Consider the following 12295-nt stretch of genomic DNA (forward strand, 5'->3'; position numbering starts at 1 on the left):
GTTTATCATTGCCTGAGGACAAATCCTCAGTAAAATATCAAAGTCCAAAGGGCAGGAACAACAAAGGAAGAAATTTAACCAAAAGAAAAAAAAATTCTTACAAGGTATAGATATGTCAAAATACACCTAACAATTGGAGGTACCATCCATGTTGTACCACAGAAAAGTGGTCTCGGTTTTTCCCTACGGCCAATAATAAAAAAGTTACTAAAAATAAGCTATTTATAGTAACGTAAAAGAGAAGTAATTAAAACAAGAGGACCATGATGGTCCTGAATCGCTCACCTCTTCCCACATGACCCAGTTTTGAGTATGACGTCGTTTTTTCTATTATTTGACATAGTGACCTAGTTTTTGAGCTCATGTGACCCAGTTTTGAACTTGACCTAGATATTATCAAGATAAAAATTCTGACCAATTTTCATGAAGATCCATTGAAAAATATGGTCTCTAGGTTTTTCTATTATTTGACCTATTGACCTAGTTTTCGAAGGTACGTGACCCTGTTTTGAACTTTACTCAGATATCATCAAGGTGAACATTCTCACTAATTTTCATGAAGATCTCATGAAAAATATGGCCTCTAGAGAGGTCACAAGGTTTTTCTATTTTTTTACCTACTGGCCTAGTTTTTGGCCGCACATGACCCACTTTCGAAACTGACCTAGATATCATCAAGGTGAACATTCAGATCAATTTTCATGAAGATCCATTGAAAAATATGGCCTCTAGAGAGGTCAAAAGATTTTAATAATTTTAGACCTACTGACCTAGTTTTTGACCGCAGTTGACTCAGTTTCAAACTTGACCTAGATATCATCAAGATGAACATCATACAGATCCCATGAAAAGTATGGCCTCTAGAGAGGTCACAAGGTTTTATATTATTTGACCTACTGACCTAGTTTTTTATGGCACGTGACCCAGTTTCAAACTTGACCTAGATATCATCAAGGTGAACATTCTGACCAATTTTTATGAAGATCCATTCACAAGTATGGCCTCTAGAGAGGTCACAAAGTTTTTCTATTTTTAGACCTACTGACCTAGTTTTCGACCGCATTAGACCTTGTTTCGAACTTGACCTAGATATCACCAAGATGAACATTCAGACCAATTTTCATACAGATCCAATGAAAAATATGGCCTTTAGAGAGGTCACAAGGTTTTTCTATTATTTGACCTACTGACCTAGTTTTTGATGGCACGTGACCCACTTTCGAACTTGACCTAGATATCATCAAGATTAACATTCAGATTAACTTTCATACAGATCCCATGAAAAATATGGCCTCTAGAGAGGTCACAAGGTTTTTCTATTATTTGCCCTACTGACCTAGTTTTTGACAGCACGTGACCCACTTTCGAACAAGACCTAGATATCATCAAGGTGAACGTTCTGACCAATTTTCATGAAGATGTCATGAAATATATGGCCTCTAGAGAGGTCACAAGGTTTTTATATTTTTAGACCTACTGACCTAGTTTTTGACAGCATGTGACCCAGTTTCGAACTTGACCTAGATATCATCAAGATGAACATTCAGACCAACTTTCATACAGATCCAATGAAAAATATGGCCTTTAGAGAGGTCACAAGGTTTTTCTATTATTTGACCTACTGACCTAGTTTTTGACGGCACGTGACCGAGTTTCGAACTTGACCTAGATATCATCAAGGTGAACGTTCTGACTAATTTTCATGAAGATCTTGTGAAATATATGGCCTCTAGAGAGGTCACAAGGTTTTTCTATTTTTAGACCTACTGACCTAGTTTTTGAAGGCACGTGACCCAGTTTCGAACTTGACCTAGATATCATCAAGATGAACATTCTGACCAACTTTCATAAAGATCCCATGAAAAATGTGACCTCTAGAGTGGTCACAAGGTTTATCTATTTTTAGACCTACTGACCTAGTTTTTGACCGCACGTGACCCAGTTTCGAACTTGACCTAGATATCATCAAGATGAACATTCTGACCAACTTTCATGAAGATCCCATGAAAAATGTGACCTCTAGAGTGGTCACAAGGATTTTCTATTTTTAGACCTACTGACCTAGTTTTTGACCGCACGTGACCCAGTTTCAAACTTGACCTAGATATCATCAAGATGAACATTCTGACCAATTTTCATAAAGATCCCATGAAAAATGTGACCTCTAGAGTGGTCACAAGCAAAAGTTTACGGACGCACGGACGGACGATGGACGACGGACACCGCGCGATCACAAAAGCTCACCTTGTCACTTTGTGACAGGTGAGCTAAAAATAAATATTGTAAGTGAACAAAAGAAGGATCTGCCAAACAAATCTGTTGACATAAATGAAATTTCAGATCAGTATCTTCATTAGTTATGGAGATATACCCATTTTAATTTGAAATAAAGGGAGCTAATTTGACATAAAACCAGTCCATAGTTATCTACCCTGATTGTCTCTGTCCAACTTATAACAATAATGATTTCAAATAAGTCCTATAAGTACTTACTGATATAAATCCATTTTGATTACAATCAGGGGAGGTAATCAGATATAAAATAACTCTGGAACCTACGATTGGATCTGATTTGTCATGGAATCCAAGATTTATTGTTGCTGAAGATATTTTGGAAGTTTGTATCAAATAAACCATAAATGAAGTCTCTACATGGCTGCAAAAGCCAAAATAGCCAATTTTGGACCTTTAAGGGGCCATAACTCTGGAACACATGATGGAATCTGGCCAGTTGAGGAAAAGAAGCAAGATCTCGTTGTGATACAAGTTGTGTGCAAGTTTGGTTAAAATCAAATCATAAATGAAGCTGCTATTGTGCAGACAAGGTCAAAATAGCTAATTTTGGCCCTTTCAGGGGCCATAACTCTGGAACCCATTGTGGGATCTGGCCGGACCAAGAAAGGAAACGAGATCTTATGGCGACACAAGTTTTGTGCAAGTTTGATTAAATTCAAATCATAAATGAAGCTGCTATTGTGCAGACAAGGTCAAAATAGCTAATTTTGGCCCTTTCAGGGGCCATCACTCTGGAACCCATAATGGAATCTCCCCAGTTCAAGAAAGGAACCAAGATCTCGTGGTGATACAAGTTGTGTGCCAGTTTGGTAAAAATCAAATCATAAATAAAGCTGCTATTGTGCAGACAAGGTCAAAATAGCTAATTTTGGCCCTTTCAGGGGCCATAACTCTGGCCAGTTCAAGAAAGGAACCGTGACCTTATGGTGATACAAGTTGTGTGCAAGTTTGGTTAAAATAAAATCATAAATGAAACCACTATCGTGCAGACAAGGAATTGTTGACGGAAGCACGGACGGACTGACGACGGACGAAGGGTGATCACAAAAGCTCACCTTGTCACTATGTGACAGGTGAGCTAATAAAAGAAAACAAAATATCAGAATCAGAAAAGCAATCATATTTACTTATTAACAACAGAAATTAGGAAGATAAAACATTCTCTTATTGCATGATGAACTTTTAAAAGACCATAAACTGACAAGGTGTTTGAATGATTTGTTTAATTTGGATTTAAAGCCATTTATTAACAGTTCATTTCAGTTAAACAAATGACAGTCATAGACTCAGTGCCAGTGCTGACTGGTTAGTAAATGACAACTAGAGATGGAGGATGAACTACTTCAGACACACTGTCTTAGGTCAAACTGACATAGAAACAGCTTTTGTCCTGGGACTGAACTTGATACTCTACCTACTGAGCTAAACATTCAGGCATCATAGAAAAGAAGCACACACAGACAGGCAAGTAATAACAATTTATACGTATTCATTTCCTACTAAATTGTTAAAGGAGATACTTCGAAGACAGTAAGTGAACAGAGAAGAATTGGTCACTCACTATGGTGATTTATATTCGAGTTGAACAGAATAGGGAAGACTTAGTCTTTCACCATGGTGATTTACCTGTGAGATGGACAGACTAAGGATGACTAAGTCATTCACTATAGGAATTAACTTGTGATCTTAATAGCAAATTGAGAACAAGAGGACCATGATGGTCCTGAATCGCTCACCTGTTCCCACATGACCCAGTTTTGAGTATGACGTCGTTTTTTCTATTATTTGACATAGTGACCTAGTTTTTGAGCTCATGTGACCCAGTTTTGAACTTGACCTAGATATTATCAAGATAAAAATTCTGACCAATTTTCATGAAGATCCATTGAAAAATATGGTCTCTAGAGAGGTCACAAGGTTTTTCTATTATTTGACCTATTGACCTAGTTTTCGAAGGTACGTGACCTTGTTTTGAAGTTTACCTAGATATCATCAAGGTGAACATTCTCACTAATTTTCATGAAGATCTCACGAAAAATATGGCCTCTAGAGAGGTCACAAGGTTTTTCTATTTTTATACCTACTGGCCTAGTTTTTGACCACACGTGACCCAGTTTTGAAACTGACCTAGATATCATCAAGGTAAACATTCAGATCAATTTTCATGAAGATCCATTGAAAAATATAGCCTCTAGTGAGGTCACAAGGTTTTTCTAATTTTAGACCTACTGATCTAGTTTTTGACCGCAGTTGACCCAGTTTCAAACTTGACCTAGATATCATCAAGATGAACATTCAGACCAACTTTCATACAGATCCCATGAAAAGTATGACCTCTAGAGAGGTCACAAGGTTTTTCTATTATTTGACCTACTGACCTAGTTTTTTATTGCACGTGACCCAGTTTCAAACTTGAACTAGATATCATCAAGGTGAACATTCTGACCAATTTTCATGAAGATCCATTCAAGGGTATGGCCTCTAGAGAGGTCACAAGGTTTTTCTATTTTAAGACCTACTGACCTAGTTTTTGATTGCAGTTGACCCAGTTTCAAACTTGACCTATATATCATCAAGATAAACATTCAGACCAACTTTCATACAGATCCCATGAAAAATATGGCCCCTAGAGAGGTCACAACGTTTTTTCATTATTTGACCTACTGACCTACTTTTTGATGGCACGTGAACCACTTTCGAACTTGACCTAGATATCATCAAGATGAACATTCTGACCAATTTTTATGGAGATCCATTCATAAGTATGGCCTCTAGAGAGGTCACAAGATTTTTCTATTATTAGACCTACTGACCTAGTTTTTGACCGCACGTGACCCAGTTTCGAACTTGACCTAGATATCATCAAGCTGAACATTCAGACCAACTTTCATACAGATCCCATGAAAAATATGGCCTCTAGAGAGGTCACAAGGTTTTTCTATTATTTAACTACTGACCTAGTTTTTGATGGCACGTGACCCACTTTCGAATCTGACCTAGATATCATCAAGGTGAACATTCTGACCAATTTTCATGAAGACCTCATGAAATATATGGCCTCTAGAGAGGTCACAAGGTTTTTCTATTTTAAGACCTACTGACCTAGTTTTTGACCGCACGTGACCCAGTTTCGAACTTGACCTAGATATCATCAAGATGAACATTCTGACCAACTTTCATAAAGATCCCACAAAAAATGTGACCTCTAGAGTGGTCACAAGCAAAAGTTTATGGACGGACGCACGCATGGACGATGGACGCCGCGCAATCACAAAAGCTCACCTTGTCACTTTGTGACAGGTGAGCTATAAATAAGAAATTCACTGATTAATTTGTGAGCTCAACAGTAAACAGAGATGACTTAGTCATTCACTTTGATGAAATATCTGTGAGTTGGGCAGTACAAAGAAAAGACTTCTGTCATTCATTATATTCATTAACCTTTGATCTTAATTCTAAATTGAGAAAAATAAGACATTCACTGCAGTGATTTACCTGTAAGGTGAACATTAATGGCAGCCAGTTTTTTAGCAGTGTTGAAATGTTCATGGGCTTCTCTGTATCTGTAGAACATGTGACTAAGGTATCCTGCCTCTACATGAAACAGTATCTGTAAGTCCCTGACAATAGAAATAATGTAAATTCTGACATAAAAAATCCAGGCACACCGAAATTTGACATCACGTCAATGTATTATTTGGCACCGTACATACTACAATATTTAATCTACTATTTCATATCAAACAAGAGCTGTCGGAGGACAGCAACGCTCGACTATTCAACAGCCTTGTCAATTGAATGAATACAAAAGTTGAAAAAGGGGCATAATTTTGTAAAATGCAAAGTAGAGGTATTGAACCTCTGTACTGCATGTCATATCATGACAGTGAACAAGTGTGTGAAGTTTCAATCCTTTCCAATTTGTGGATACTGAGATACCAGCTTACATACAAAAACTTAACAAACAAGAGCTGTCGGAGGACAGCAACGCTCGACTATTCAACAGCCTTGTCAATTGAATGAATACAAAAGTTGAAAAAGGGGCATAATTTTGTAAAATGCAAAGTAGAGGTATTGAACCTCTGTACTGCATGTCATATCATGACAGTGAACAAGTGTGTGAAGTTTCAATCCTTTCCAATTTGTGGATACTGAGATACCAGCTTACATACAAAAACTTAACAAAAAACTGCTAAGTCAAAGGGGCATAATTTTGTAAAAATGCCAAGTAGAGTTATGGGACCTTCACAGTGCATGTTAGATCATGACAGTGAACAAGTGTGTGAAGTTTCAATCCATTCCAATCAGTGGATACTGAGATATCAGATTACATACAAAAATTTAACCAAAAACTGCTAAGTCGAAAAAGGGGCATAATTTTGAAAAAAAAGAGAGTAGAGTTATGGGACTTGCTTAGTGCATGTCAGATCATGATAGTGAACAAGTATGTGAAGTTTCAATCCATTCCCATTAGTAAGTACTGAGATACCAGCTTACATACAAAACCTTAACCAAAAATTTCTAAGTTGAAAAAGGGGCATAATTTTGTAAAAAAGCAAAATAGAGTTATGGAACATGTGCAATGTAGATCAGTTCATCACAGTGAATAAGTGTGTGAAGTTTCAATCCATTCCCACAAGTGGTTACTGAGTTACCAGCTTACATACAAAACCTTAACCAAAAATTTCTAAGTCGAAAAAGGGGCATAATTTTGTAAAAAAGCAAAATAGAGTTATGGAACCTGTGCAATGTAAGTCAGTTTGTCACAGTGAATAAGTGTGTGAAGTTTCAATCCATTCCCACAAGTGGTTACTGAGATACCAGCTTACATACAAAACCTTAACCAAAATCGGGACGCGGACGCGGACGCAGACGCCGACGCCGACGCCGACGCATGGGCGAGTGCAATAGCTCACTATTCTATGAATAGTCGAGCTAAAAACTGCTAAGTCAAAGGGGCATAATTTTGTAAAAATGTCAAGTAGAGTTATGGGACCTTCACAGTGCATGTTAGATCATGACAGTGAACAAGTGTGTGAAGTTTCAATCCATTCAAATTAGTGGATACTGAGATATCAGATTACATACAAAATTTAACCAAAAACTGCTAAGTCGAAAAAGGGGCATAATTTTGAAAAAAAAGAGAGTAGAGTTATGGGACTTGCTTAGTGCATGTTAGATCATGATAGTGAACAAGTATGTGAAGTTTCAATCCATTCCCATTAGTAAGTACTGAGATACCAGCTAACATACAAAACCTTAACCAAAAATTTCTAAGTCGAAAAAGGGGCATAATTTTGTAAAAAAGCAAAATAGAGTTATGGAACCTGTGCAATGTAGATCAGTTCATCACAGTGAATAAGTGTGTGAAGTTTCAATCCATTCCCACAAGTGGTTACTGAGTTACCAGCTTACATACAAAACCTTAACCAAAAATTTCTAAGTCGAAAAAGGGGCATAATTTTGTTAAAAAGCAAAATAGAGTTATGGAACCTGTGCAATGTAAGTCAGTTTGTCACAGTGAATAAGTGTGTGAAGTTTCAATCCATTCCCACAAGTGGTTACTGAGATACCAGCTTACATACAAAACCTTAACCAAAATCGGGACGCGGACGCGGATGCGGACGCCAACGCATGGGCGAGTGCAATAGCTCACTATTCTATGAATAGTCGAGCTAAAAAATGTTTTAGAATCAAAATGATAAAACAAAATAGTGTTACACTTAACCATATATACATTGTATAGGTATTAAGGCAAGAAAAATAACTGACATATATATGCCCTCCTGAGTTATTCTGCTGGGCATGTTACTCCCCATAGTTAAATACTGTTATAAGACAGTTACACGTTGACCTCACATGGACCTACTATATTCAGCGCCAAACATGCACCATATAATAGTGGTTCCCTACTTGTTTACTTTAAATACATATAAGAATCGAAATAATATATAGCAGAACCATGTTTTAACATAACCAACAATACAAAATCGGTTACATGCTACATACCTAGGGAAAAGTGACCATGCCCTAATAATTTCATAGGATTCCAAAGAAAAAAGCCAAAACAAAGAGTATAATATATTCTGTCTGACATATAGCAGTTCTGACAAATGGAAGTCAGTTGATTTATTTATTAAATCATAAACACTATTTTTTACATTATAAATATGATAGTTACTGGTTCGAGTCGTAAATTCGGCTAGGTCTTAAATATTCGGCCACCAACTTTAAAGTTTTTTTTGAGCCAGATGCTTGAGAAAGCATCTGTGTCATCGCAAGCACTTGTGTGAGCAACAAAGTCAGCAAAAAAACAACAAGTTGAGGTGAGTAGAAAAAAAGTTGTCCTTCTCTAAAGTTGTGTACTCTAAATAGCAAAAATTTTGTCTCGCGGGTGGCGTGACGTCATCGCACGCGCTAGTTTATGCTGAGGCCCGGCAAGGGTTAATTGAAATCTAAACTTTATAACACGAAAAGAACATGCGCTAACTAGCAGCACGTTTAAAACAAAGTAAATGAGTATATAGTCCCTCAATGTCATTGAATTTCCATGTCTACGTTGTTTTTTTCATGTTGATGTCATTTCCTTTTGAACTGTCCATTTTGGAGCTGTAATACGTTTATGCTTTGCCACGGAACGCGCACATATAAAATGGTGATATAACAAGCATGTGAGCATGAGAATCTCTTTACTCTCCTGTTAAAATGCCCCCAAAATGTGACAAGGACAGCAGTCCTATGCTAGAATGTGTGATAAACAGTGATGTAAAAATTAAACTACGCCATGCTGCTGTAAGAAGGATGACATGCGCTTTTTAAATCTCTGATGGCAAATATTTCCCACAAGGTATGCTATTGAAAAATGATTGCAGTTTGTTGAAAAAAGAACGATTTTGGCTGTAGCATGGATTTATTTCCAAGACAATGTTGAAAATATAATCAACTTTATGTTAAACAAGAGGGTCATGATGACCCTGGATCGCTCACCTGAGTAATATCAGCTACATGTTTCAAAGATCAAACTGATGATAAACTATTAAGAAAGTCAGTAGGTCACATTCATGGTCAATGATATTCAGTTTTACGATTGGTGTGCAAAACTGTGTATGTCATCAAAATTTCTAGGCTGTATCTTATAAAACAAGAAAGTAGGTCAGTAGGTCAAGGTCACAGTCAAGTGACATCATATTACTTGGGGTCATCAGGTAATTATTATTAAACAGTCTTGGAAATAGGATCAAATGATTTTTTAAGTATTTTTTCCTATATAACTCACATAGTAACTAAGTGACCCCAGGTCAGGGCCTCTTTTAACCCCAGGGGCATAATTTGAATAATTTTGGTAGAGGACTACTAGACAATGCAACATACCAAACATCAAAAGCATAGGTTGTATGGTTTCAGACAAGAAGATTTTTAAAGTTTTTTTCCTATATAAGTCTATATAAAACTTTGGACCCCCAGGGCAGGGCCTATTTTCATCCCAGGGATACAATTTGAATAATTTTGGTTGAGGACCATAAGACAATCCTACAAACCAAATATCAAAGGTCTAAGTGTTGTGGTTTCAGACAAGAAGATTTTAAAACTTTTTTTCGTATATAAGTCTATGTAAAACTTGAGACCCCCGGGGCAGGGCCATATTTGACCCTAGAGAGATAATTTGAACAATCTTGGTAGTGGACCACTAGATGATGCTACATACCAAATATCAAAGCCCTAGGCCATGTGGTTTTGTACAAGAAGATTTTCAAAGTTTTCCCTATATAAGTCTATATAAACCATGTGACCCCCAAGGCGGGGCCATATTTGACCCTAGGGGGATAATTTGAACAATTTTGGTAGAGGACCACTAGATGATGCTACACAACAGATATCAAAAGCCCTAGTCCCTGTGGTTTTGGACAAGAAGATTTTTAAAAATTTTCCTTTCAGTTGCCATGGCAACCAGAGTTCTGCATGAAATTCAATTCTTTGAACAATTTTGAAAGGGGGCCACCCAAGGATCATTCCTGTGAAGTTTGGTGTAATTCTGCCCAGTGGTTTTCAAGGAGATTTTTTTAGAAAATGTTGACGGCCGCACGCCGCACAACGGACATTGAGTGGTCACAATAGCTCACCATGAGCCTTTGGCTCAGGTCAGCTAAAAAAACGGCCAAATATTTACAACCTCTAGAAGGTAAAATGTGGAGGCTAAACCTGTCCATTATTTTAAGCGCTGTTTTATTGTTTACCATACTGTAAACAACCGGTAATGATAACAATCAATGTTGCTTGTATTAAAGCACATATGGTAGAAATTTTGTACAAATCAATTGCATAAAGAAAGAAATATTTATGAAAAACCGCAAAAAGTGGCCGAATTTACGACTCGAACCAGTATTTAAAACTGTCTGAAACTTTTAACAAAGTAACAAACCCAACTTCTCACATACATTCACTATTTCGCTATGGCAAGGTTTTGTGCAATAAAATATTATAACCATCATCTCCTATCTTCCTGGGCTGCACACATTCTAAGTTTTAACACTGATTCTACCATTTTACAACAAGCATAAAAGAATTACCAATAAATTTTGTTTACCTGTATTTGTCAGCTGTCATCAAAGGTTCTGTCTTCTGCACTAAAATAATCAATAACATATATGAATGTACTGACTATAAAAGTCTGAAAATCTTGAGGTCTGACGTCTGGAAATCCAGATGTTCACCAGGTATTACATCATTTATTTTCATTATGTCATAATGTGAGTTATGTGCACATTACTAGTGCTCAACTTTGCCCTAGAAATAGGTAAATTTCATGTGGTTTGGGCCAAAATGGTTATTCTGTTGGCGTACAAACTCATGGATTTCATATTTTGAATATAAAATGAATGGGAAAATTACAAGTTCACTGGGATTTCATTCTAAGGATTCATGCATCCATGAAATCCACAAAAAATAGTCCCCAAAATATCTTTATGATTTCACAGTATACTTAGTGGGCAAAGTTTCATCCTCCATACACTTGAAAGGGGAATATACAATATCTTAAAATATTTCTATTTAAATACAGCTTATGATTCAACACTGAAAAAATGTATGATAGAGTGTTAGGTGTTTGACAGTCTCTTAAAAGAGTGTTGTTAACACTTACTATCCACTACTTGCTGTTGTTTGACTGGTTTAGACATTTTTCAGCAATGTTTCATTTAAGGGATGTTGGTCAATTAACCCTCACCATGCTAATTTCTAAAATGAACTTGTCCATCTTTCATTTTGGACAGTACCATTAACTGTTAAAAGGGGTGCTTACCAAAAGGTTACTGACTGAATGGCGAACAATGCAGATCATGATCAGACTGCATGGATGTGCAGGCTGATCATGATCTACACTGGCCATAAAGGCAGAATCAATCGTGTCCAGCACAGTAAGGGTAAGGGTAAGTTTCTGTACAAATACTGACTTGTTCTCTGCAAGGAACTGACAACTTCTCAACATGACTAACCAGAAAAAGATGAATGACTTCAGACATCTTAAATAAACTTGTTGTGGAGAAAATACGACAGCCACCACATATAACAAACTTGTTATCTTTCAATTAACAGTCTTGTACTCAATCTACTGAGCTAACTGGCTGCACACTTGCTATTTTATGTTCAACAATGTGAATGGTAAAATGACGAATATAAGGCCTGTATAACTACCAGAGTCAATGAGTTGTATGAGAGTTTCCCTGAGCGTGTGTGACTTGTTGTCCAGTACCTGTTGGTGTACATTCACACATCTCATCAACCACCATTCTGCTGTCTGAAATACACAGTAAATATATAATAATTTAGTTTTCTGGTTTTATATTGTCCTGTACTGTGGTGGTAATTCTGAGATAACAAGAGCTGTCTCCATAGGATGACACATGCCCCCGATGGCACTTTGAATGAATAGTTATGGCCGATGTTAGAGTTTAGGACCTTTGACCTACGGACCTGGGTCTTGCGCGCAACACGTCGTCTTACT

General features: G+C 37.0%; 1 protein-coding gene across 1 annotated transcript in view; it reads right to left on the reverse strand.

Moving 5' to 3' along the window:
* Positions 1 to 12295, reverse strand: part of LOC123529705 (tetratricopeptide repeat protein 27-like) — a 76944-nt gene that overhangs the window by 33068 nt on the left and 31581 nt on the right. Inside the window, 3 exon segments of the mRNA XM_053524187.1 lie at positions 5791 to 5915; positions 10880 to 10919; positions 11986 to 12088. Coding sequence (XP_053380162.1) covers positions 5791 to 5915; positions 10880 to 10919; positions 11986 to 12088 — 268 coding nt within the window.

This window comes from Mercenaria mercenaria, chromosome 1 (genome assembly GCF_021730395.1).
Source record: "Mercenaria mercenaria strain notata chromosome 1, MADL_Memer_1, whole genome shotgun sequence".
Classification (NCBI taxonomy): Eukaryota; Metazoa; Mollusca; class Bivalvia; order Venerida; family Veneridae; genus Mercenaria; species Mercenaria mercenaria.